Here is a 27,017-nt window from a genome sequence, read left to right on the forward strand (position 1 = left end):
TACTGTATTATTTTAACTGATAGTTTGTCATCAGTGTACCAGAATTAGCCTAATGATGTTTGCAAGTGCAGATAATTTACTTCTAAATAAAGCAGCCAACCTGCCAAGCTGAGAGGCTGTAGACATGAAGTGAAGGGAGTTATGACCTCACATGACAAGGCTTACCGCCACTGATACCAAATTATCAGTTAATGGGTGAGGAAGGGGGATGGCGTGGTTATGGTAGGCGATTACAGGTGCTTGTTCAGTTGCAGATTCACCGCACACTAAAGGAATTAGACACCAGCAAAATCATCAACAGTTTACCATCAAACAACACAAGACGGACGTTGATGGCAACTATGTTTCATTAAATTAAACTAATGTTCTAGCATTTGAGAAAAAGAAAGATACAGTGCAGTACTTACTATGTTAACCCTTAAACTCAGGGTAACATTCCTGAACGTTCGCCCCGGGTGATGTTCCTGAACGTTCTTAATATTTGTGGCATGTTTTGAATGTCCAGGCGGGAGGGAATACTTTGTATGGGATATTTGTGTACTTGGCAACTCAACTCACGTGTATTTGTCTCAAGTCTTGTGCCTCGTGGTCAGTTACCTGCCAGACATTATGACAGATGCACGTCTTTAGTCTTCTCTTATGACTCGCCTCACTCCTCCACACCCAAGTGAAGGCATTTGCTTAACAGTACTGTTGAGCTGTTCATGAAGAGTTGCTGTTTGATCTCAGTGGCATTGACATAGTACAGTACTGGGTGATGAAGACAATGATGGGGGAGAAACAGAACCCAGATAATGTTAAGTTTGTTGAGGGGTGAGGAGTGTTAGGCCTACAGACTGGTGCTCCCTCCCTGCCAGCCACCGTGAACCACAGCACAAAGATATGGTGACTTGGTGCAAGGAATGTGAGTTGCCTTGTGCATTTCACGTTACAAAGACTTCCACACGATCAAGAAGTTCTAAATTCAGTAAAAGCACATGTAAATAGTGTGCAATATATATTTCAAAATAGTGATGAGTTTTGTGCTGCTAAATATTCCTACTGCTCAGTATTCTATATACTTCTTTTGAGGAAATAGAAATATTTTGTTTTGCAATAGCAATAAGAAAGAAGCATAATATAAAAGTGCCTTCAAGAAAGAACTGTGTGTCACATTCACTTCCCGCTCACTGTGTGCAGCAGTTTCAAACAAGACATCTTTCATCACTACACACTGCCTATCAATACTCCAGACAACTCTCCAACCATACTACAATGAAAGTTGAATGTAACTACATTCTTCTGGATTTTTCTTATATTGATTCACCCATTTATAAGGTGACAATGGACTAAAAATAAAATAAAATAAAAATTAACGAAATCTGCAGGCATGGGGGGTTGGTTCGGCGGGCCTTAAGACACCTGGGGTCAAAGGGTTAATAATTGAATGCCATAAGTAATAAAAATGCGTCAGTGTGTGTTTTACTTACATGTTCATCAAGTGAAAATGTTTTTAGTTAAACAGTAAAACCTGGTTATTTCAAACTACCTACAGGGGTAAAAGAAGGACCACAAGTACAAAACAGTATCAGATACTGGATGTATTTGGAAATGGGAGATTTTATTACTGACCACTGTATAAATTTGAAATACATTCTTAATAACAAAATATTTTACAATAATCCACCATTAATGCTTAAGGTATGTTCTTAAAATCCATGATTATTGGAAAAAATCTGAAAATTTTGTGTACAGTACAGCATCTACCAAAAAATTTGAGTTAAAAAAAATACTTTATACCCCATGAGAATTGTCTTCTTCACTTTTTGTGTGTAAGATTGAGTGTGTACTGTGAGTAGCTGCGTAAAAAAATTAAATACAGCACTGTATATCTAACCCAAAATTACAAATTGAAAATTAAACACAACATAACGTATAGCTCACAGGTGAGGTATGGTTGGAAAAATTCACACTTGGCCTAGAAATTACTTTTGGTACTTTTAAATAATTTGTTCCAAAACATAACTTGGGTTTTTAGTGTTCCAGATACAGGAATGCCAGATAAATGGTCTGATACCTGTATTTAACCACCAAAATATGAGATCAATGAAAGGTTAAAAAACTTATTGCAGGTCAAAGAAAAGGAAAGAAAAATGTTTAAATTTCACATAAATTTTTTTTTACGTGAGTGGTGTAGGCTACCCATCAAGAAGTTTGTCCAAGTAAAGTTTCACGACAACGGTAACAACATTGGATAAACCTTTAAAGGTTAGCTACTACTGTACCATGCTCATAGACAGTCATAACTAACCAGCAGGGTATTGCCGTCGAGCCTCTACAGGGCTCCTGGAGCAGTGCCTGGGCCTCTCTCACTACTCGGTTGGCAAAGCCCGGGCTCACCACTTCTGCTGCAAAGCTGAAATAAAATAATATGCACAGTAAATTATATAAAAATCATACCTTACAACCTCTTATAATGGCTACATACTATACAACAATACTGTACTGTAAATTTTTTTTTTTTAATTAGGATCTTCATTAATATGTTGGGTCATTCCATTTGCAGCTCAATACATTCAGAGACAAGTTAGTCATGTTATACTGTATTACAATACTAAGCAAAACATATTAAGTATAATCAAATTATAGTACTATACAGTACTTTTCTAACACTAATTACTGTACTTGCCACCTATGGGATTTCAAGAACACTTTTTGGTGTTTATGCACCATTCTGATGTACAGTACTAAAGTGGTTACATACATTAAATTTAAATTCTGAGAGGAAAAAGCGTTTTGGGTCTAAAATCCTCTTAGGCTTACTGTTTTCGCCATAATCTTGATCTAACCAATTTTGTTCAAAATCTCATTATGTATATGTACAGTACATAACAAAATTTTAATACTTTTCTAACACTCGTGATCACGCTGGAGATAAAGGATCAACTTGTTGGTGTTTTATCATCTCTCTGCACTTGTTTGATATTTGTATACTTGTTATGTACTATAATTACTTAAGGTTTTATCATCCTTAATGACAACATGTTTTATCATTCTTAACCTCTGAAGACAACTTGTTATGTTTTATCATCTTTTAATATGTTTTTTTCTTAACACAACTTATTGCGACTTAACCTCACAAATGTTTTATCATCTCTTTTGAAGACAAAAACTTAAGGCGTGAAGAGTTTTTCATCCCTCTGAAGACAACTTATTATGTTTACCATTCTTTGAAGACAACTTGTTATGTTTATCATCTCTAACCTCTAATCACACTCTGAAGACAACTTTGTTTATGTTTATCATCTTCTAACCTTATGTTGGTGTTTTTCATCTCTAACCTCTGAAGACAACTTATTATGTTTTATCATCTCTTAACCTCTGAAGACAACTCTGAAGACAACTTATTATGTTTTATCATCTCTAACTTTATTATGTTTTATCATCTCTAACCTCTGAAGACAACTTATGTTTCATCATTCTAATCATCTCTTAACCTCTGAAGACAACTTGTTATGTTTTATCATCTCTTAACCTCTGAAGACAACTTATTATGTTTTATCATCTCTAACTCTACTTGTTAATCATCTCTTAACCTCTGAAGACAACTTGTTATGTTTTTTCATCTCTTAACCTCTGAAGACAACTTGTTATGTTTTTATCATCTCTTAACCTCTGAAGACAACTTATTATGTTTTATCATCTCTTAACCTCTATGTATGTTTTTATCATCTCTTAACCTCTGAAGACAACTTGTTATGTTTTTATCATCTCTTAACCTCTGAAGACAACTTGTTATGTTTATCATCTCTTAATCTCTTGTTATGTTTATCATCTCTCTCTGAAGACAACTTGTTATGTTTTATCATCTCTTAACCTCTGAAGACAACTTGTTATGTTTTATCATCTCAACCTTGAAGACAACTTGTTATGTTCCCATCATCTCTTAACCTTATGTTATGTTCCCATCATCTCTAACCTCTGAAGACAACTTATTATGTTTTATCATCTCTTAACCTCTGAAGACAACTTGTTATGTTTTATCATCTCTTAACCTCTGAAGACAACTTGTTATGTTTTATCATCTCTTAACCTCTGAAGACAACTTGTTATGTTTTATCATCTCTTAACCTCTGAAGACAACTTGTTATGTTTTATCATCTCTTAACCTCTGAAGACAACTTATTATGTTTTATCATCTCTTAACCTCTGAAGACTACTTGTTATGTTTTATCATCTCTTAACCTCTGAAGACAACTTGTTATGTTTTATCATTTCTTAACCTCTGAAGACAACTTGTTATGTTTTATCATCTCTTAACCTCTGAAGACAACTTGTTGTGTTTTATCATCTCTTAACCTCTGAAGACAACTTGTTATGTTTTATCATCTCTTAACCTCTGAAGACAACTTATTATGTTCTATCATCTCTTAACCTCTGAAGACAACTTGTTATGTTTTATCATCTCTTAACCTCTGAAGACAACTTGTTATGTTTTATCATCTCTTAACCTCTGAAGACAACTTGTTATGTTTTATCATCTCTTAACCTCTGAAGACAACTTGTTGTGTTTTATCATCTCTTAACCTCTGAAGACAACTTGTTGTGTTTTATCATCTCTTAACCTCTGAAGACAACTTGTTATGTTTTATCATCTCTTAACCTCTGAAGACAACTTGTTATGTTTTATCATCTCTTAACCTCTGAAGACAACTTGTTATGTTTTATCATCTCTTAACCTCTGAAGACAACTTGTTATGTTTTATCATCTCTTAACCTCTGAAGACAACTTGTTATGTTTTATCATCTCTTAACCTCTGAAGACAACTTGTTATGTTCTATCATCTCTTAACCTCTGAAGACAACTTGTTATGTTCTATCATCTCTTAACCTCTGAAGACAACTTGTTATGTTTTATCATCTCTTAACCCCTGAAGACAACTTGTTATGTTCTATCATCTCTAACCCTGAAGACAACTTGTTATGTTCTATCATCTCTAACCTCTGAAGACAACTTCTGTTAGTGTTCTATCATCTCTTCAACCCTGAAGACAACTTGTTGGTGTCTCTATCATCTCTAACCTCTGGAAGACATTAACTTGTTATGCCCCATCATCTTAACCTCTGAAGACAACTTGTTGCGTTTTATCATCTCTTAACCTCTGAAGACAACTTCTTGTTATGTTTTATCATCTCTAACCTCTGAAGACAACTTGTTATGTTCCATCATCTCTTAACCTCTGAAGACAACTTGTTATGTTTTTATCATCTCTTAACCTCTGAAGACAACTTGTTATGGTTTATCATCTCTTAACCTCTGAAGACAACTTGTTGTGTTTTATCATCTCTTAACCTCTGAAGACAACTTGTTATGTTTTATCATCTCTTAACCTCTGAAGACAACTTGTTATGTTTTATCATCTCTTAACCTCTGAAGACAACTTGTTATGTTCTATCATCTCTTAACCTCTGAAGACAACTTGTTATGTTTTATCATCTCTTAACCTCTGAAGACAACTTGTTATGTTTTATCATCTCTTAACCTCTGAAGACAACTTGTTATGTTTTATCATCTCTTAACCTCTGAAGACAACTTGTTATGTTTTATCATCTCTTAACCTCTGAAGACAACTTGTTATGTTTTATCATCTCTTAACCTCTGAAGACAACTTGTTATGTTTTATCATCTCTTAACCTCTGAAGACAACTTGTTATGTTTTATCATCTCTTAACCTCTGAAGACAACTTGTTATGTTTTATCATCTCTTAACCTCTGAAGACAACTTGTTATGTTCTATCATCTCTTAACCTCTGAAGACAACTTGTTATGTTTTATCATCTCTTAACCTCTGAAGACAACTTGTTATGTTTTATCATCTCTTAACCTCTGAAGACAACTTGTTATGTTTTATCATCTCTTAACCTCTGAAGACAACTTGTTATGTTTTATCATCTCTTAACCTCTGAAGACAACTTGTTATGTTCTATCATCTCTTAACCTTTGAAGACAACTTGTTATGTTCTATCATCTCTTAACCTCTGAAGACAACTTGTTATGTTTTATCATCTCTTAACCTCTGAAGACAACTTGTTATGTTTTATCATCTCTTAACCTCTGAAGACAACTTATTATGTTTATCATCTCTTAACCTTTGAAGACAACTTGTTGTGTTCTATCATCTCTTAACCTCTGAAGACAACTTGTTGTGTTTTATCATCTCTTAACCTCTGAAGACAACTTGTTATGTTTTATCATCTCTTAACCTCTGAAGACAACTTGTTATGTTTTATCATCTCTTAACCTCTGAAGACAACTTGTTATGTTTTATCATCTCTTAACCTCTGAAGACAACTTGTTATGTTTTATCATCTCTTAACCTCTGAAGACAACTTGTTATGTTTTATCATCTCTTAACCTCTGAAGACAACTTGTTATGTTTTATCATCTCTTAACCTCTGAAGACAACTTGTTATGTTTTATCATCTCTTAACCTCTGAAGACAACTTGTTATGTTTTATCATCTCTTAACCTCTGAAGACAACTTGTTATGTTTTATCATCTCTTAACCTCTGAAGACAACTTGTTATGTTTTATCATCTCTTAACCTCTGAAGACAACTTGTTATGTTCTATCATCTCTTAACCTCTGAAGACAACTTGTTATGTTCTATCATCTCTTAACCTCTGAAGACAACTTGTTATGTTTTATCATCTCTTAACCTCTGAAGACAACTTGTTATGTTTTATCATCTCTTAACCTCTGAAGACAACTTGTTATGTTTTATCATCTCTTAACCTCTGAAGACAACTTGTTATGTTTTATCATCTCTTAACCTCTGAAGACAACTTGTTATGTTTTATCATCTCTTAACCTCTGAAGACAACTTGTTATGTTTTATCATCTCTTAACCTCTGAAGACAACTTGTTATGTTTTATCATCTCTTAACCTCTGAAGACAACTTGTTATGTTTTATCATCTCTTAACCTCTGAAGACAACTTGTTATGTTTTATCATCTCTTAACCTCTGAAGACAACTTGTTATGTTTTATCATCTCTTAACCTCTGAAGACAACTTGTTATGTTCTATCATCTCTTAACCTCTGAAGACAACTTGTTATGTTCTATCATCTCTTAACCTCTGAAGACAACTTGTTATGTTTTATCATCTCTTAACCTCTGAAGACAACTTGTTATGTTCTATCATCTCTTAACCTTTGAAGACAACTTGTTGTGTTCTATCATCTCTTAACCTCTGAAGACAACTTGTTGTGTTTTATCATCTCTTAACCTCTGAAGACAACTTGTTATGTTTTATCATCTCTTAACCTCTGAAGACAACTTGTTATGTTTTATCATCTCTTTAATATTGTTAAACACTTTTACAGCACAGGTTTTCTTTCTCTAGTTCCACAAACTGTCCATACAACATAAAATTAGCAATGTGCGTGAGGGTCGTTACTACTACAGTGGTAACTACATGTCACGATGAAAGTGTAACGAACCTCACGAGTCTTTGTGGGACAACAAAGGGTTAATATTGGTTCATTGGCTGTCCGCAGGCTATACTCCTCACTTGTCTCCTCCTTTCCTTCTCCTTGTATATTAGGTCAGGTCAGGTCAGGTTGGTTGGTTGGTTCCATTGGTATGAGAATGGTCTTTTCTGTGTCCTTTTTGATGCTTTACTAAAATAAGACTTCCGTTCCAAGTGCAAATTAGCGGTTTGTTAAAAATAAAAATTTTAATTTTTTGCAAAAGAAATGTTAATTTGCACAAAAATGGAGGTCAGGTTTGAATAAAACCCACCAAATAAAACTATTCTCATACCAAAACCTGAGGACAGCCACTGGATGAATATTTACCCAGCAAAGCCCCAGAGAGAACATCTCAGGGTCATGTTAGTAGGGTTAGGGTCATCTTCTACCCAAGATAAATCATAACCCAAAAAGTCAACTCGTACCCAGCTCACGAGATAAGTCGTACACAAGATTACTGACCCCCAATTCAAGGGATAATCCATACCTATTAGTATATACTGTATACCTTGCATTTTAGCTTTATCTATGATTACAAAAACAGATTATGTAAATCGTGTAGGAAAGAACAGTGAAATAGGGAAATGTAATGCAGGCTGTTTACACGTTAGGGTGTGTCATACGGAGGCGAATTTTTTTTTTTTTAGTTTGAAAAATTGGCCCATGGTAATAATGATGTAGTTCTATGTGCAGAATCATGTGATATCTTCAGATTTGAAAAGTTTTAATTTTTTGCTCGGTAAATTTTAACTTGAAATCTTATGAAAATTCAGTATTCCCACCCTTTTACCAACACCACTAAATAGCTTGTTTAAAGTAAAGTAAATGTATCAGGTTAATTTATTAGGATGAAAATGATCCAGAATAGTGAAACGAATGATCTTGGACACATTTATTAAATTTAATATTCCTTTAGAAAACAAAATCATCAAATACAAAAACCGGTTTTACTACTACGACCCGGTGTTGCTGCACACCATAGAGAACATGTCTTTCTTGCTTCTGTTTCTACTCATCACCTCCCTGCTGACCACCTGAGCTCGGATGTAGCCTTCCCTCCTCTCCTGGCTGTACACGTGACTGCTGGCCTCGCTCACTTGCTGTACACAACGCTCTATACTCTGGGTGTGCGAGGGCCAGGCAGGGACATGCATAGTTGTCCAGGAGTTCTGACTTAAACATTGGTGAGGCTGCAGGTAAGAGGGGGCTCACTGCCAGCCTGATGTTATCCAGATCAAGAGATCAGTGAGGGTCTTGGCACCTAGATTGACTTCAGGAGTCTTCCTGACCCTGAAGGAATCGCTACCAACTGATTCGTCATTATGCCCATCCTCTCTCATAAGTCTCATATCCAAGATCTTTTTGACTGCCACTCTTCTCTCCTCCTCATCCTTATTGCAGAGCATTGTCTGCAGAACTGCCTCGGGATGAGCATACCAGGAAGATCTCCTCACAGTCTGCTCCACAATCTGAACAACCTTCCTTGGCTGACTCCTCAGGAGCTCAAGCTGGAAGAGAACATGCCTCGGACCTTCGGAGAACGATGACTTGACCTTGGTGTTGAACCACTTTGGCAAGTAGACACTCACGATGAATTGACAATAAGTCTCAGGTTGTGAAGTTGGTTCCCTTTCAGTTTATGATGAGCTTACCCAAATTCTGCAGAACCTGAGAGCCGCTAGAGCTACCTAGAATGTGTAGACGGACCTATCTGCAGGTAAGCAAGTCTATCAGGTATGACCCCAGTTTTGATGGCACGCAAATCATGTAACCATAGTACTGGTCAGTACTCAGGTCGTCAATGACAGTATGTGCAAGCTCAACGAGTGGAGGGCCAACTGTGATTTTTTTCAAAGCTCGGATTTATTTCTAACTCAGTGGCAGAGTCCAGCATCTTGCCAAGAGGACCAGACCATCTGTTGTTTGAAAGAGTCTTGCCATCCAGCTCCTGGATCAGATGTCTGAGTGGCAACTCATTGGTGTGGAGGTCACAAACAATCCAGACCAGCTTTCCTCCCAATCTCCGCCTATCCACTGTATAACTCTTTGCCACCTGTGTCTGCATGGTGCTGTTCCTCCAATGGCCTGCAGGGTCTGGCCCATGCTCTCTCTCTGCGCCCAGTTCACAATGTTATCTGCCACTATCTCAGCTGGTTTCTGATGTCATCTTTCTGGGAGGAAATGCCACAAATACTTCCCCCTCCTGGTTCACTGCAGCAGGAGTAGTGTTCCTCCTTCACCATGGCAGGGAACAACTTGTCAGAATCTCCAACTATGAACACTTTAGTGTCATCCCTTCTCCCATCAAAGAACAAACAATTGATTCCATTTTCTCTTATCCCCTTATCAAACTCTCCTTCTAGGTTACTGACAAGTTTCTCCTGAGCTCTCCTTACTTTTGTTATGAGATCTATCACCAGGTGAACATCATCAGGTGTTATCAAACCACCGCCAATCCAGGCAGCTGTTGCTATCTCTGCAGTTTCTCTGAGACCAGTGTGGTGTCGCATGCTGGCCAGAGCTATGCTCGGGATATCTTTCCTATTTCGAATCTTATGCCTGGAAGGTTTGGGATCATTATTTTCTGGGTTAGGGACAAAGTCACCATTCTCCTGGTCAGCACTCGGATCAGCCATGGGGAAGTTATTAAACTCTGAATCAGCTTGACTCCAATCATCGGCCTTTACTCACCCTGGGCCTTCAAGTCTCCTTTCTCGCAACTCTTTCTCCTCTTCTGTCTCTCTGTGGCAGCCTCTGTCTCTGACCGAATATCTTACAGAAATCATGAGAGCCCTTATACTGCCAGTCTTCTCTCTGTGCTTTGACAAATGCCAGTCTTCGATCAATAGAAATCTTCAGTTCACGCTTGCAAATACAGGAGATGTGGGCCCTGGATTTACAGTCACGATCGATCCAAACTCAGGACAGAGAACACCAATTTGCAAGTAATTATGTCAAATAACCTCGTCTGGAAGTTGCTTGGCAAGCTGTCCTTAACTGCAAGTTTTTCCTTCCCAAGAGATATTCTGTCTTTCCCCAACTGGCTAGTGTCTCACTAATCTTCTTCTGACTTGTTATGACTGAGGCTTGAACTGAGCGTTAGGGCCAGAGTGTACTGTGCCAAGACAGCTTTTGGTCATATCACTGGCAATGTCTTTGTTTGTGTAAGTTCTTTGGTTCTTTTCACTGATTTGCCTGATTAAAACACCGTATCTCAAAGCATCTCTCAATGTAGGCAACTCCGACTTCAGGAGCTCTCTTCCAGACCCAAGATAGTGACTGAGATGGCTGGATTTTTGGTTCCTCGTCCTGACACAAGCAGCCATCGCAAATATTATCAACTTATAAATGCATCAGAATCTGAAACAGAAAAAAAATATTGTTAGTTGGGTTGTTAAAGAATGAAGTCAGAAAGCAATGTTCACTATTTAATTGTAATGCACTAATGCAGCTGTACGTTAGATTTTCGATAAATTTCACGCTAAAATTTACCTAGCAAAAGGCTGCAAAATATTGAAACTGAAATTATTTTCTGTTTATATACACTAAAATCTACCAAAAAAGTGATGGGCCATTAGTTTTAGCTGATCTTCCCTCCTATGACACACCCTATTTACACGTGTAATTTCTATTCGTATAAAATAATAACTTACAATTTGTCACTAATACCAGCGACTGTTAGTGATGACAAAACGGATTTGATATTTGGTAACGAAATGGGGTTTTGGTGATGAACGGGTTGGTGACGAAATGGATTGGTGATGATATGGGCTGTATCCATAAAAAACGGATTGATTTTCCAGCTCCAGCATTTTGTAAACAAATCAGTTAGTATACAAAATATAATTCGGGGCTCCTCCCTGGTACTTCTTCCGGTATAATGAACTTGTTCTACGGAGTGGCTGACATCGTGACATCGTCAGGAATTTCTTCTTGTGACACGTCAACGTCAAGAATAAAATACAGTAGTAATAAGGATATAAAAGTACGAAGAGTGAAAATATTGGCCAACTCATACACAATTAGTTATGATTTTGTATGTTAATGATACTCTAGTTAGATTTTTTTCAAAAGTCACAACCACACGGAAACAAGACCAGTATGAGTAACGTAATGACTTGATTATATGTCACCCAATATTCAGGCTATTCATATATTAAAATCAACCTTACCACATTTATCAGGATATATATATATATATATATATATATATATATATATATATATATATATATATATATATATATATATATATATATATATATATATTGACTCTGCCCTATCATAATGAATTTGTCCCGTTAGTTCGGTCCCTCAAGCTACTAAATATTAATGTTGTTTTCAAGTATGACTCAACCATTACCAATATGTTAATAAGAAATAGCCCAAGTTTGAATGTAAATGGAAGTGTTTATTGTATTCCATGTAGCAAATGTAATTGTAATTATGTAGGACAGACAGGAAAAAACACTGCAGCTCAGAATCAAACAACATAAGTACAATATCAGAACAGCATCTGAAAGCAGTGCCCTGTTCGTTCATGTTAGGAATAATAATCATCCCATTGCTTGGGAATAAAGCTTAGAAGTATTCAAATCATCTTGTGTCACAGAAAGACTTCTGGTTGAAGCTAGTTTGATTAAGGAATTAAAATCAATAAACCTTAGTGATGGTCAGTTCAAAACTGATAATATGTTACATAAACTTATTTGTCAGTGGCCCAAGGTTAAAAATGCTCTGAAAACCTTTAATCTAGATGTAGGATAGTTATTTAGTGGGTCCCTTATTTTTGACCTGACCTGACTAGTCACGTCACCCCCTTCTCTTAAGATCCTCTACGTGTGTGTTGGTGTGGGGATTAGTGGATGACATCATTATGACCTGACCTCATGTTTAATAAGGTCACCCTGTATATTTAAGCCTCTCTCTGTCCATGTAATCCAGTTGCCTCTGAAGATGTCCTGAATAAAGACGAAAGCTAAGGTGCTCCGTTGTTTCCCTTTTCCCCGTGTGATTTTATCAAGATATATATATATATATATATATATATATATATATATATATATATATATATATATATATATATATATATATATATATATATATATATATATATATATATATATATATATATATATATATATATATATATATATATATATATATATATATATATATATATACAGTGGTATGCTATAACTAACGGATCCTACTACTACTACTAATATTCCTATAACGAACGGTTTTACTCATAAAATTGAGAATGCTTATAACGAACGCAACTCCTACAACCAATCATGATGAATGATCGACTATTTCTCGCCTGGCGATGAATATTGTTGTACCGCCGTAATTCACAACAAGAGCGCTTTCAGGCGCCATCTTTCTCTCATTTAGGCCAGCACCACTGTTATTGTTGAAATTTCGTCTTTGATGTGGAAACAGATGGTTTGTAAGTAAATATTTTGTTATACAAGTGTACAATTGTGATAAATTAACTGCTCAAAGTGGAGGGAGGAAGTTTCATAACTCTTAAAACTAAGAAAGAAATCATAAAGAAACTTAGAGGATGGAATCAAAGATTAAGTAAACTTAGTGATGAGTAGGGGATGGCTAAATCGACTATATGTACGTATTTTAAAGAATAAAGAGGAGCGAAAACAGTGCAAGTGGCTAAGGGAATTCCCAGGACTTAGCAAAGCAAGGTGTACGTGATTGAGGAGATGGAAAATTTACTCTTAGTTGTGATAAAGGAGAAAGAAATGGCAGGTGATAGCATTAGAAGCTATACCTAGAGAAGGCTAGACAATTGTTTGGAGGACCTTAAAGCCAAGACTCTCAGTGCAAGTGTGATATAGTGATGTGCCAGTGTTTATGGGTACCAAGGAGTGGTTTACTGGTTTCAGAAGGAGAAATAAAATATAGTGTTAGAGACATGGTGATGTTGCTAGTGCCGATAAGGAAGCAGCTATGAACACTATGACATTTTTTTTAATATTATTAAAGAGGGAGACTTCGAGCCAGCAGGTATTCAACTGTGATGAAATCTGACTATTTTAAAAATGCCTGCATATACATTAATATGAGGAAATCTCTGTCCTGCCATAAGCCAATGAAAGACAGGCTACCTCCTTTCTTTAAAGTAATGCCGGTGACTGCAAAATAAAGCCACCTTGTGTACCATGCAGAAACCCCAGAGCTTTAAAAACACTAGAAGACTCCGCTTTGGTGTTATGTGGGCGTCAAACCCAGCTTGGGTGACCAGGAATTTATTCTCGAGTGGGTGATTGAGGTGTTTGGACCCAGTGTTCAAGAATACCTCAGGAGAATAATCTTCCACTAAAAGCTTTTGTTGGTGAGTGACACGCACCAGCCCACCTCCCACGATGGTTGAATTGCCAGAGGAGTTGAACTTCATCACTGTGCACTTTTGCCACCTACACAACACCTTCATCCAGCCCATGGATCAACAGGCATTTTAACTTTAAGGAAGTTACACAAAGGCAATTGTTTAGAAAAAATGTTTTATATCTAATTTCTTCCAGTGATGTTAGCTTGAAGGAATTTTGGAAGAGTCACTTCAATATAGCAGATGCTGTATTTTTTAATTACCCTCAGCCTGGAAAGAGGTTACTGTGGGAGGTGTCTTTGTTGCTTTGGAGGCCATTGTGGCCTGAATGTGTCCTTCAAAGAGACTTTGAAGGTCAAGAGTTAGAAGAAGAGGTTGTTGTTCATGAAATTGTGGCTTGGGCAACTCCCATGGGCCTGGAAGTGGATGATGATGATGATGATAAGGAGGAGTTGCGGAAGAGCACAGTAAGGAATTGTCCACTGAGGAGCTGCTGAGCTTCACAAAGAGGAAAACGAGACACTGAAGGAGCTTAACTTCTGAGGAGTCAGGGGAGGAGGAGGACAAGGAGGAAAGTCAAAGATCATTCCAGCCAAAGATCTTCATGATGCGTTTTTGCTGGAGCAAACTGTCCAAGCTTGCTGAGGATTATCATCCTGATGTTGGTTCTGTGCAAAAGGCCATCAGTGTGTTCAATGACAATGTTATGAACTATTTTGAAGGTCCAGAAATCACAAGGAAGCAGCCAAACCCTGGATACCTTCTTTACAAAGATAACAAAAAGAACATATATAGACAAAGTGCTCAGGAGATGTCACCAAAGAGGGCTAGGAAGCACACCTCTCCTTCCACTCCTTCTCAATAATCTCCTCCCCCCCCCCTGCCTCCTGTCCTGCGTGCTGAACAACACTAAGGTAAGATAAAGTACCCAGATTTTTTACATTTTCCACAGAATTGCTCAGTGTTATGGTTGCATTTGGGGGGCCTAAACGATAATCTCTATATTTAATTCCATCAGTTATAACCTAACGAGGTTCCTGAACCCAACATGCTCAAGTAGCATACCTTACTGTGTATATATATATATATATATATATATATATATATATATATATATATATATATATATATATATATATATATATATATATATATATATATATATATATATATATATATATATATATATATATATATATATATATACATGCTGTATTGCTCCCGCTAACGCTGCTCTTTCACTTAGCTACGCCAGAGCTGAACTTTCACTTAACACGGATTTTTTTCCATATATACGCTGTGAGTGTCCTGCCTGAGAGATGCTATTTTAGATTTTGCCCACGGGCCACCTCGCCTCACTTCTGCCTGCCTGCCTCCTGCCTGGCTCGTGCTCCGCCTCCTCCTTCCTCCCTCCGCTGGGCAAGCTGCCATGTAAGGTTAAGAGTGTGTCTTTTGCTAAGTAAGACACTATTGACGCCATATGACGATCGATCAGATTGGCCATGCATCCCTACCTCTTGCTGCTACAATTGGCTTAAAGTATTAGACGACCACTCCCGGGAGGAGGGAGGGTGAGAGACGACGCTGACCTAGCCGCTGCAGTTTCATCTCAAGGCCACCCCTGTTAACGCTGCATCCGAAAATTCAGAAATGGCTTCCGCCGACCACCATCGCCCCAGAGAGACCTTCCTACCTGACCCAGCGTAAATTAAGCCAAAGAAGACATCGGCGTTCATTAAGCTAACAGGTGAAGTACCAAAATTGTTCAAGACGGGAGAAAGGAAGACGCAAGTTGATCTCAAGGCCAGAGCGATACAACGACCCACGATTCGCATTTATCAAGAAGGATGCAGCCAAGATCAAAGAGTACATGAAAATCACAGCCGGTGTGTTTATCTATCAGGTATTGCCAGAACAGGGTGCTGGCAAAAGGAAAATTCTGCCGGTGAGCGGTATTTGCGCGCCAGGCGCACTTTAACATGGCGTATACGCTTTCAGTGCAGGAGTACGACAAGAGCTTACACGCAGTGACATCAAACTGGGACCGTAGAGCCCAAACCTTCAATGCTTCCTGGTTGGCTGCATAGGGTTTGAAGAGGAACAAGATCACCAACATCAACATTGTGTGAGGAAGCTGAAAAGGACCGTGGTATAAGCAGGAGATTTTCCTCCGCTTTGATGAGATTATGAGAAGATATACAGTGACTTAATTGGTGGTGTTTAATATGGACGAATCTGGTCTTTTCTGAAAAAGTTACCTTCCAAGACTTGTTGTCCAGTCTGCCAGCAAGGTATGGGTCGGAAGTTGCAGAAGGAACGATCACCGGCCCTGTTTACTACCGCCTCCGCAGTCGTGTAAACCAAAGTTATCGGTGATTCACACAGTTCAAAGCCGCAAGACGTATTTACAAAGAATATGGACACAATTGCTTAATGTCCACTGGCTAACCGCACGGCGCGTGATGTCCTCTGTCCCTCTTCTGGTTTGACAACCGTTTTGTTCCTGACGCAGAAATTTTCGGCGAGCAAACAGAATGTTCCATCTAATATTTGTTGCTCCTGGACAACGCACTCTGACGACTCGCCTTACTTATGGATCGTCAGCCACCCCAACGCAAAAGTGGTCTTCCTTCCTCCCAACATCACGCCATTAATCCCAGCCCATGGACCAGAGCGATCTTGCAATTTTAAAGGCGTACTCTGCAAAGAAGTTCAAGCTCCTTAGGAACGACTCTACCAACACCAAGGATGAGTTATGAAGCTGGGTGACACCAACAGCGGAGCAAAAAGCGGCTAAGGAACAAGAGGCGTGACCAAGAACTTTCGTCAAACAATTTTGGAAGAAGTTTAACGCTAAACAGCTGTAGACTTCTTGTGAGGCATGGGATCTGCTGACTATTGCTACGACTTTTGTCACGATGGAGACATGTGCTGCATGGCATACCAGGTGAGAGGAGGAGGAACCTGTGACTGGTCAGTTCCAGACTGTTGCAGTAGCAGTGGACCTTGCCAGAGAAGCTGGCGCCAATATTACAGCTGAAGGCTTCTCCGAGACCACCAACGAAGATGATCCTGGAGGTGATCAAAGATCCTGAAGTGACTGCCACGAGATGCTGGAAGAAGAACACGCCCAGTGAAGAGGAGGAAGAAGGTGCGCCATTCTCCCAAGAACCTAGTTTAAGTCATAGTGATATTATGTGTCATAGAGTTTACAGGAAAAATTAAGTCCGTCTCTTTCATGACAATGACGATGAACGCTTATGAAGCTCTTACACCCGACTGGTAGGCTAGGAGACGTATATCAAGGTGTATCACGACAACATCACCACTCAGCCGGCCAGCAAAGCATAACTCGAGTTCTTCGCCTCAAGAACTCCACCAACAGCCAGCCCAAGCCAGTGATAGTGAAAGTGAAGCTGATCTTTGAGGGATTTGTCAGGAAGCCCTGACAACTGTAAGTGACAGTGATGTTGATTCACCTAGTAATGGTGATTCACCCGGAGGGCCAGTAGTCTGCCTCTGCCTCGAACCAGCCTCCATCCCTCAGATGTCGACTCCATCTCTTCTACTACCGTAAGTGTTCCACAAAATGTTTCGTTTTTTAACCTATTCTTTATTTTTCCTATGTTAACCTTTTTATCTTTCCAACTTAACCTCTTCTATATTACTTGTTTTTTCATACCATCATAAGTTAAGATAGAATTTTACTACAACAATATAGTTATGTGTCAGTCAAAAGTGGAGTTTGGGGTCGGGGTTCTATTGGAATTAATCCCATATGTTTGTTGTTCACTTAACGCGACCTCTGGGTTCAATTGACCGCTAAGTGGGGTACAACTGTATATATATATATATATATATATATATACATATACATATATATACACACAGTAATCCCTCGGTTAACGAAATTTCGGTTAACGAATTACCTTCCATAAGAACCTTCAATTTGGTTAACGAACAAAAATTTGGTTAAAGAAATTTTTACAAAATCATGTCAACATGTTTTAGCTTACTCACCAGCTGGAATATTAGTCCGCCAATACAGTAATCGGTTCTAGGGCTTAAATTCGTTCCCATTTCAGTACAGGTAAATATCAAGAAGGTTGTACTATTCAATAATTTTCCAAGTTTTATATTAAATTTTTTAGTCATTTTAACACTTATTTAACATAATTGCAGTACAGGAAACTAGTTTTTGGTGCGCCAATCAGCCACTTGACTCACCCAGCAAGGCGTCAGTTTTTATCTCTGGTCAATGGAGGTAACATCTTGCTTGTGGCTCTCTTGAACATAAACTATTTTTACGTTTTTACACAACAATTATTGATCATTCGGAAATTTATTTTACATATTGAAAACATATAGTGCAGTGTTGATTTAAAGAAAATAATCTTGAATTACACCTAGTGAACTTAAAATTTTATGGGTGAAATGACGGAATGAAGCATGGGGTGATTTCTCTTCCACCCCCACTTCCTTCTCTTCTCCCTTCTGCTCCACCCCCACTTCTAATTCCCATCATCACCATCATCATCAACCAGGAGCCTTCTACATACACACCTCAAATTAAGTGTACTTTACTGCATTTATTTTTACTTTGTATGTAATTTTCGGTGAGCTGGAACCAATTACCCAAAATCCTATTGAAAATGGTTTCGGTTAACAAAATCTACGGTTAACGAACGACCTTCTGGAACGAATTGTGTTCGTTAACCGAGGGACTACTGTATATATATATATATATGCAAGTAAATCACTGTAGGTGCGCGTGATCCAGGTATATGCTGATAACCACAAGGAAAGAAGAAAACACGAAGTTCCCAAGTGCTTTCGTGTAATTCACATCTTCAGGGGTGAGTACAGACTAGAGAGAGAAATACAAATCAAGGTGTATATATACAGAGGAGGGTGAGACCAGGTCCACAATGGTCAGGTATTAGGTAATGACCCTACTAATCTTTAAATAGCACACAACAGTTGGTGGTCAGGTCAGATGGTCAGGTGACCCGGCCTTCTCACCTGGTCACAAATCTTCTTAATTACAAAATTGTCCAGCTTGTACATGACGTTACTCAAATTCATGTTGAATGCTTCGGTATGTTTAATAAGACTAAATTCTATGATGTTCTTACTATCAATTGAATTACATGGTAATATTGAGGAGACATTATCCGAGTCAATGCAATGCTTGTTATCCCTCAAATGAACAAACAGAGCATTGGATTCCTGGCCTGTCCTAACACTGTATTTGTGTTGTTTAATTCTAGTTGCAAGATCTTTACCTGTCTGGCCTAAGTAAAACATATTACATTCCTTGCAAGGAACTTTATAAATGCAACCAATTGTGTTGTTGGGGGAGTTCTTGATTAATATTTGTTTAACAGTGCATGAGTTTTTAAATGCCACATTGACATTCCAGGTTTTTAGTTGTGAAGGAATGTGTGAGAAATTTTTGTGAAATGGTAATATAAAGATATTCTTATGGTCATGGGTGGGCTTGGGATCAGTTCTATAAAAAGTTTTCTTAGTAATGTTTAGGCATTTGTCTATGAAAGATCTAGGGTATTTAAGGTTTGAGCCAATATTATATATATATTTGTATTCCTCATCGATGAATTCCGGACTGCAAATTCTCAGGGCACGTAAAAACATTGTTGAAAATACTGACTGTTTGACTTTATTATGGTGGGCAGAATAATAATGAATGTATGAACACACATTAGTTGGTTTTCTATAAATACTGAACTTAAAAGTGTTACCTATTCTGTGTATCAGACAGTCTAGGAATGGCAATTTACAGTCTTGCTCTAATTCCACAGTGAATTTGATCGAGGGGGCTAAGTTGTTAAGTTGTGGCAGGAAAGCTTTTAGGTCCTCATTACATGGCCAGAGACATAATACATCATCAACATATCTAAACCAGACTGCTGAGGGTGGTAAAATATTACTTAACTTCGTTTTTTTCTTTCCTTGTGGTTATACAGGAATTATATATAATATATATATATATATATATATATATATATATATATATATATATATATATATATATATATATATATATATATATATATATATATATATATATATATATGGGTACGAACTATCTCGTAATTGGGTACGAGTTGACATGTTCTGATTGGTACGATTTGCTTGGGTATGAGTTGTCCAGCACCCATGTTAGTATGGTAATAGGAAGCCCATTTATACCATCATATAATTGGACTCCCTCCAAATAATAAGCTTGGTACTGGGAAAATGTGAGGCTCATTAATTTGGAACTACAGTACAATACAGTACAGTACAATATAGTACTGTACAATACAATACAGTACAGTACAACACAGTACAGTACAGTACAGTGGTCAAATGGAATTAAATTGAAAATTAATGATTTATACATATTTATCAAGTCATATAGTTTGGATATACAGTACTATACACCTTAAATACCGGGATAACCGAAAATAAAATGTTACCATTTATGTACAGTAGTGGATATTTTGCCGTGACTGGCAGTTCCTAGTAATGCTATTTTACCGTGAGTGTGCTCTGATTGTCTAAGTACTTTCTGTTTAATATGACGGGGGGTCAGCCCCCGGCTAGGACGATAGGTAGGTTGGATTAGGTTCTAGTAACTGTCACCTCTTTTATAATAATTAGTTTCCATGTACAACAGAAATATGGTTAGGTATGTTTACATCGACTGCCTCACGGCTAAATAAATGCCAAGTGCCCCCAGTCACGGTCAAATATAGTTCTCTTGGACGATTAGCCCATCAGTGTGCACCCGTGGTAAAACAGCGAGAGTAGGGACTTAGCTGGTCACGGCAAAATATCCACTGCTTTCCATTTAACCTACTTACCTCAGGTCATTCCAAGGAACATTTTGTTTGGGTGTAGTAGTTGCAGTGCCATTGAGCACCAGTCGTTGTGGGGGGTGGGTGGAGCCAGCAGCCCTGGGTGTTAGGGTGTGACCCCAGGGAGAGCCAACTGTGGGAGAACCTTTACTGGGGCTGGATGAAGGAAATTGATTTTGTCCGTTTATTAATGAATTCTCCTTAGAGGAGTCTTCTTCACTGGGAGGACTGTCCGCCTCAGCGTCCAGACCCGCCTTACTGGCCAGGTAATCACACGCTGTACGGAACATGGTGCCCCTACTGTTGGTGGTAGTTCACTCGGGTCAGGTCATGACCACACCTCTTATTTCTTCATATAATACGTTACATTAACACATTTCTTTACTATATTTGTATTACTGAATCTCACAAGGCTCGTACAAACACACACCACTAGACTGATGACCACAAGTCACCTCACCAGGCCGCACACAACGCAAATACCGACGACATGTTCAAAATTGTTTACCTCACCGCAGAGCTTGTGAGGCCAGCCACCAGATGGCGGCCACGACACCTGAACAACACCTAGCGCAATGTACTCTACCCTCTATATCTACTATTTCTGTCTATATCTATGTCTCTATATCTATCTATTCATATCTTGGCTAGGTTGGATTTCCTTATTAGCAAACACACGTTTTGGAAAAACATTTTCCATCATCACAGCCGAGAGAACGGATAAAAAGTTTTAAACTTATCGTAATATACAGTACACTGTATAGTACAGTATATAGTATAGTATATGAAAAATGAAATATCAATTTAAATCTACCGTCCGCAAAATTTGTCAAAGTAACATTGCATTGCACAATATACTATACAGGGTGTCTCATAAGTAGCACACCATACTATACAGGGTGTCTCATAAGTAGCACACCATACTATACAGGGTGTCTCATAAGTAGCACACCATACTATACAGGGTGTCTCATAAGTAGCACACCATACTATACAGGGTGTCTCATAAGTAGCACACCATACTATACAGGGTGTCTCATAAGTAGCACATCATATACCATACAGGGTGTCTCATAGCACACATACTATGCACTCATAAGTAGCACACCATACTATACAGGGTGTCTCATAAGTAGCACACCATACTATACAGGGTGTCTCATAAGTAGCACACCATACTATACAGGGTGTCTCATAAGTAGCACACCATACTATACAGGGTGTCTCATAAGTAGCACACCATACTATACAGGGTGTCTCATAAGTAGCACATCATACTATACAGGGTGTCTCATAAGTAGCACACATACTATACAGGGTGTCTCATAAGTAGCACACCATACTATACAGGGTGTCTCATAAGTAGCACATCATACTATACAGGGTGTCTCATAAGTAGCACACCATACTATACAGGGTGTCTCATAAGTAGGGTGTCACACCATACTATACAGGGTGTCTCATAAGTAGCACACCATACTATACAGGGTGTCTCATAAGGGTGTCTCATAAGAAGCACACCATACCATACAGCCCATAAGTAGCACACCATACTATACAAGGTGTCTCATACAGCAGGGTGTCTCACACCATACCATACAGGGTGTCTCATAAGTAGCACACCATACTATACAGGGTGTCTCATAAGTAGCACACCATACTATACAGGGTGTCTCATAAGTAGCACACCATACTATACAGGGTGTCTCATAAGTAGCACATCATACTATACAGGGTGTCTCATAAGTAGCACATCATACTATACAGGGTGTCTCATAAGTAGCACACCATACTATACAGGGTGTCTCATAAGTAGCACATCATACTATACAGGGTGTCTCATAAGTAGCACACCATACTATACAGGGTGTCTCATAAGTAGCACACCATACTATACAGGGTGTCTCATAAGTAGCACACCATACTATACAGGGTGTCTCATAAGTAGCACATCATACTATACAGGGCGTCTCATAAGAGTCCCGGACCTGATATGGTGCATCCTAGAGTGCTAAGAGAGTTGTGCAACGAGCTTGCAGAGCCCCTGAAGATCCTGTTCTGTAAATGCCTGGATGAACAAATGGTTCCCAGTGAATGGAAAGTGGCTTATGTGAGTCCTATCTTCAAGAAGGGCGATCGTCACTCCACGAACAACTATATACCGGTGAGCCTGACCAGCATATTATGCAAAGTACTTGAGAGTATTATCAGAGATGCCGCAATGGAACATCTACTACGAAACAACCTTGTAAAGGATTGCCAACACAGTTTTATGCCGGGGCGCTCCTGCTTAACACAATTGCTGAAGGTATTGGATATTTGGACCCGTATTCTGGAACGGTGTGGTAATATCGACAATATTTACCTAGATTTTGTCAAGGCTTTCGACAGTGTACCCCATGAAAGGCTGAAAATCACACTGGACGGGTACGGAATTCGGGGAAATGTCCTAGCGTGGATAGAAGACTTTCCACAAGACCACAAGCAGTGTGTGGTGATTAATGGCACGAAATCGTCATCCGTACCTGTCACAAGTGGGGTACCACTGTACTGCGCACATCATTATCATTCCTAATAACCCCTTTAATTCATATTACGCTACATAACATACAAATCCACCGCGCTTGTAGAATCTCAGAAAACGGGAAACATTGATAAAGGATAACTCACCTACTCAATGTTACTGAATCATGTGTTGTGTTGAACCCAGGTACGGTTATATAATATTAATTGTATGTATTCATAGCATTAAGGAGAACTCAGGGTATCCATAAGATGATTGGGAAAGTCCAGTTGAGCCGGACTAGTGTACTGTAGGACTAAGTGTGGATCATGGTTTGAAGGTCATACTATTTTCGTCTGTGAACCTGGAGCGAACATAACTTCCACAGATATCATATGAAACTGCATGAGAACAATGATCTGGAAAAGGGATAAATGTATTAGAACTATGTGAGGTGTTGGAAGTAACCCAGAAACTATACTTGAAAGGAAATATCTTGTATGCATCGGTGTGAACTTAATACACCTCGTATCCTCGCGTGACGTATACCCACGACAGGTACAGTGATCAGAGAATCTTATGTCGGTGTTCAAATAGTGCAAGGTGTGAGAGGAGGATCCCTCATTACAGTTTTAAGTGAAGTGGATATACCCACGCCATGAACATTCGGCTTTTGTTTTAAGGGAGCGTCCTTTGTACCCGCCTCGAGTGTGCCGCGTTGATATTATATAACCCAATGAATTTACCCACGAACTAGCAAACCAGAACCTTACCTTAGTGTGTAATTCAGGATTAAAATATGTGTTTATAAGGCATGAGGTTACAATATACTGGAAAGTGTTCATGTAAGAACCGTAAGAAATAAAAGTAAAAGTTAAAGATTGGAAACTGTAGGCCTACGCGGTGATGAGCGACGGGGCACTGCCCTCAGTGTCCGTTCTACCGTCACCTCAGGTCAGTGTCCTCTATCGGGCTACATCCCGCCCTGTAAAAAAAGGCTAATATAGCAGTTATTACAGTTTAAAGCTTTGCCTGATGTATAAGTGAAATAGTAATGTGTTAGGGTGTGTGATAACCGCCCATCAGGCATTATTTCTCAGTGTCCTCCGGTCTACCCTCACCTCAGGTCCAATGCGGTCGGAGTGCCTTGCTGGGCGGCGGCCATTATCCCTGTGAGGGTCCAACCAGGTGGTGACTACTCCCAGCTATGCCAATCCACTGTGAACCTGTGGATTCCCAGCATACCACCCCAAATGAGTAGGAATAAATAAGGAAACGCTTGAGAAACTCCGCGGTCGTCACTTAGAGCGACCTATAATACCAGGCGTAGAAATAGTACTGGTATGTCTCTTGGTGTAGCCCTCGTCTCTGCCCACCGAGGGCGGTGTGCTAACGAGGTGCCTCATATGTGTACCTAGAAATTACAAGGAGTCCCATACCTGCAGGTGTGGAGTGTAACAGGTGTGGTGAGCTGGTGCTACAGGGAGGCGAGATGGTGTTACTATGTATGATGACCTAAGGTGCTATATTCCATACAGGTGGAGCAGTCCGAAGTGTTGAGTGATATTGTAACCAAAATCATCGTTGTTCTTTAGAGGAAGGCCAGCTCAATTTTTTTTTTGTTACAGTATATTTTATAAGGAATAAATTAGTTAAGACATGTTTTGGTTTCACCCTTCTTTCCCCTTATCGATCTGGTCAATGAAAAACCCAACCCAATGCCTAGTTCACTCTGCACGCTACCTAACAAGCTACATACTGCCCAGAGGGGGGTCTGGTGGCAGCAACCCTGAAAATTAAGACTATAGTTAAGTTTTCCTCTTAGAATTAGTGACCCCAGTCTGGCAGTATACCACAGGGCAGTGTATTGGGCCCGCTGTTGTTTGTTTGTTTCATAAATGACATCCCTGATGTTGTACACTCATCCATACAAATGTTTGCCGATGACGCCAAGTTATTTCGGGAAATTAAGAACCAAGCGGACTGTGAAGAGCTGCAGAAGGACCTCTGTGGGCTCCAGGAATGGTCGAAGAAATGGCTGCTGAAATTCAATGTCACGAAGTGTGAGAGGATGCACCTGGGGCGTACCAACGTTAAGGAGGCGTACCATATGTCCCAACGGGATGAAGAAACTGCACTAGTTGAGATTGAATGTGAGAAGGACCTAGGTGTGTATGTTGATAATGAGCTGAATTTCTTGGGCCATTGCAAGAAGAAGGTAAACCAGGCAAATAAATTATTGGGTCTTAAAAGAAGGTCGTTCAGTGAAGTGCTTCCCCATCTGGAGTACTGTCACTCCGTCTGGTCCCCGAGATATGCTAGGGACTGTCAGTTGGTTGAAAATGTTCAAAGGAGGGCCACCAGACTGGTGCCTGCACTTCGGCACTTCAGCTACCCTGAGAGATTGGAGCGCCTGAACTTGCCTAGCTTATACTGCAGACGGGCAAGGGGTGACCTAGTTGAGGTGTATAAGCATCTCAGGGGCACTACTTAGTCGAGTATCCTTACTTGGAGCTGGCGGACGCTCGCCCCACAAGGGGTCACAGCTCAAGATTGAAGAAGCAGCAAGTCCAGAAAACTATGAGGGCAAACTTTTGGAACAATCTACCAGAGAGTGTTGTGACGGCACCGAGTGTAAGCTCTTTCAAGAGAAGACTTGACCAACACTGGAGCTGGTTCAGGTACATTCAGGAGCCGGTGCATGCCCAGTACTTGCCAACAGTGCGTGACAGAGTGTACTGTAGTGGATCCTATCCCCTACAACTGACGACTGAGCTGCCGCGCGCCTACCAGCCATTCAGCGTACAGCCAGCGACGCTGGTAGACCTACTCCCCAGTGCGAACGCACACGTAGCAACGCCAGGAACGCCAGGATCAGAGTACCGGGTAATTCTGGCATTCTCGTCTGTGATTGGCTCTCGCGCTACGCGCACCTCAAATCCTGATGCTCCAGAATTGTATAAATATGGACGTGGCTGGCCAGGGAGACCCCCCCCCCCAAGCCCTACTGCTGGACCCGGAACTGTGAAGACCACCCTCTCTCTGCTGCCATTGTTGGCCATCTTCCCTGACCGGACCATCCACCACTGACATCGTCGACAACATCTCACGAGCGTTTTCGGTTTATCGAGCATTAGCTTGCCCTCCCCACTGGTGGTGTGAGTGACCCACACTCCAGCTGGAGAGCAGCTATAGTGCGATATTCCCGACGTGGTTTGAGTTCTTTTCCTTCTACTGCTATTTTTCCTTTTTTCGCTCTGGCCTAGGGACCTGCACCCTCAAAAAGTGTATTCGTCCTGCGGTCCCCCCTGTAACTGTTCACCTCCCTCCCAGGAGATTGTGAACACGAAAGGGGGTTGGAGCAAGAACCATCCCAGCCGAGTCTTTCCAGGAAAACCGTGATCGTGCGGGTCCACCTGGAAAGAGGGTAGCAATCCTCATCCATCCCCAATAGGCACACTTAGCTCACGTCTATAAGTGAGCAGTCACATACACTAGGAAGTAGGTTTCCCCAAACGGGGCTCCGGGAGAGAAGCTCAGGAACCACTCTACGACCACCCAGCCATCAAGTGCCTGTGGGGAGTGCTGAAATTCCTCTGCTACTTACTCAACTGGAATAGGTAGGCTCTGAAAAAAAAAAAAACACTTAACCACCGGTTATGGAGTGCGTACGCCCTCCTAACTGCGACCCCCGCCTGAACCGCCAACCCGACGACCCGAACCACGACAGGCTCCGCACAGAGAAAGCGGACCACCTGCGGGCCTTCCACGAAGCCCTGAAAAGCAAGA

General features: G+C 39.7%; 1 protein-coding gene across 1 annotated transcript; it reads right to left on the minus strand.

Annotated features, from left to right (window-relative positions):
• Positions 1-2,013: 2,013 nt before the first annotated feature.
• Positions 2,014-21,252, minus strand: LOC121857962. The gene is made up of 3 exons (XM_042354200.1): positions 20,732-21,252; positions 2,291-2,395; positions 2,014-2,056 (listed from the first exon to the last, which is right to left on the minus strand). Exons 1-3 carry the CDS (start codon positions 21,013-21,015, stop codon positions 2,014-2,016), a joined length of 432 nt encoding a protein of 143 aa, XP_042210134.1. The 5' UTR covers positions 21,016-21,252.
• Positions 21,253-27,017: the final 5,765 nt, after the last annotated feature.

Source organism: Homarus americanus, unplaced genomic scaffold (assembly GCF_018991925.1).
Source record: "Homarus americanus isolate GMGI-L3 unplaced genomic scaffold, GMGI_Hamer_2.0 scaffold18559, whole genome shotgun sequence".
NCBI classification, from domain to species: Eukaryota; Metazoa; Arthropoda; class Malacostraca; order Decapoda; family Nephropidae; genus Homarus; species Homarus americanus.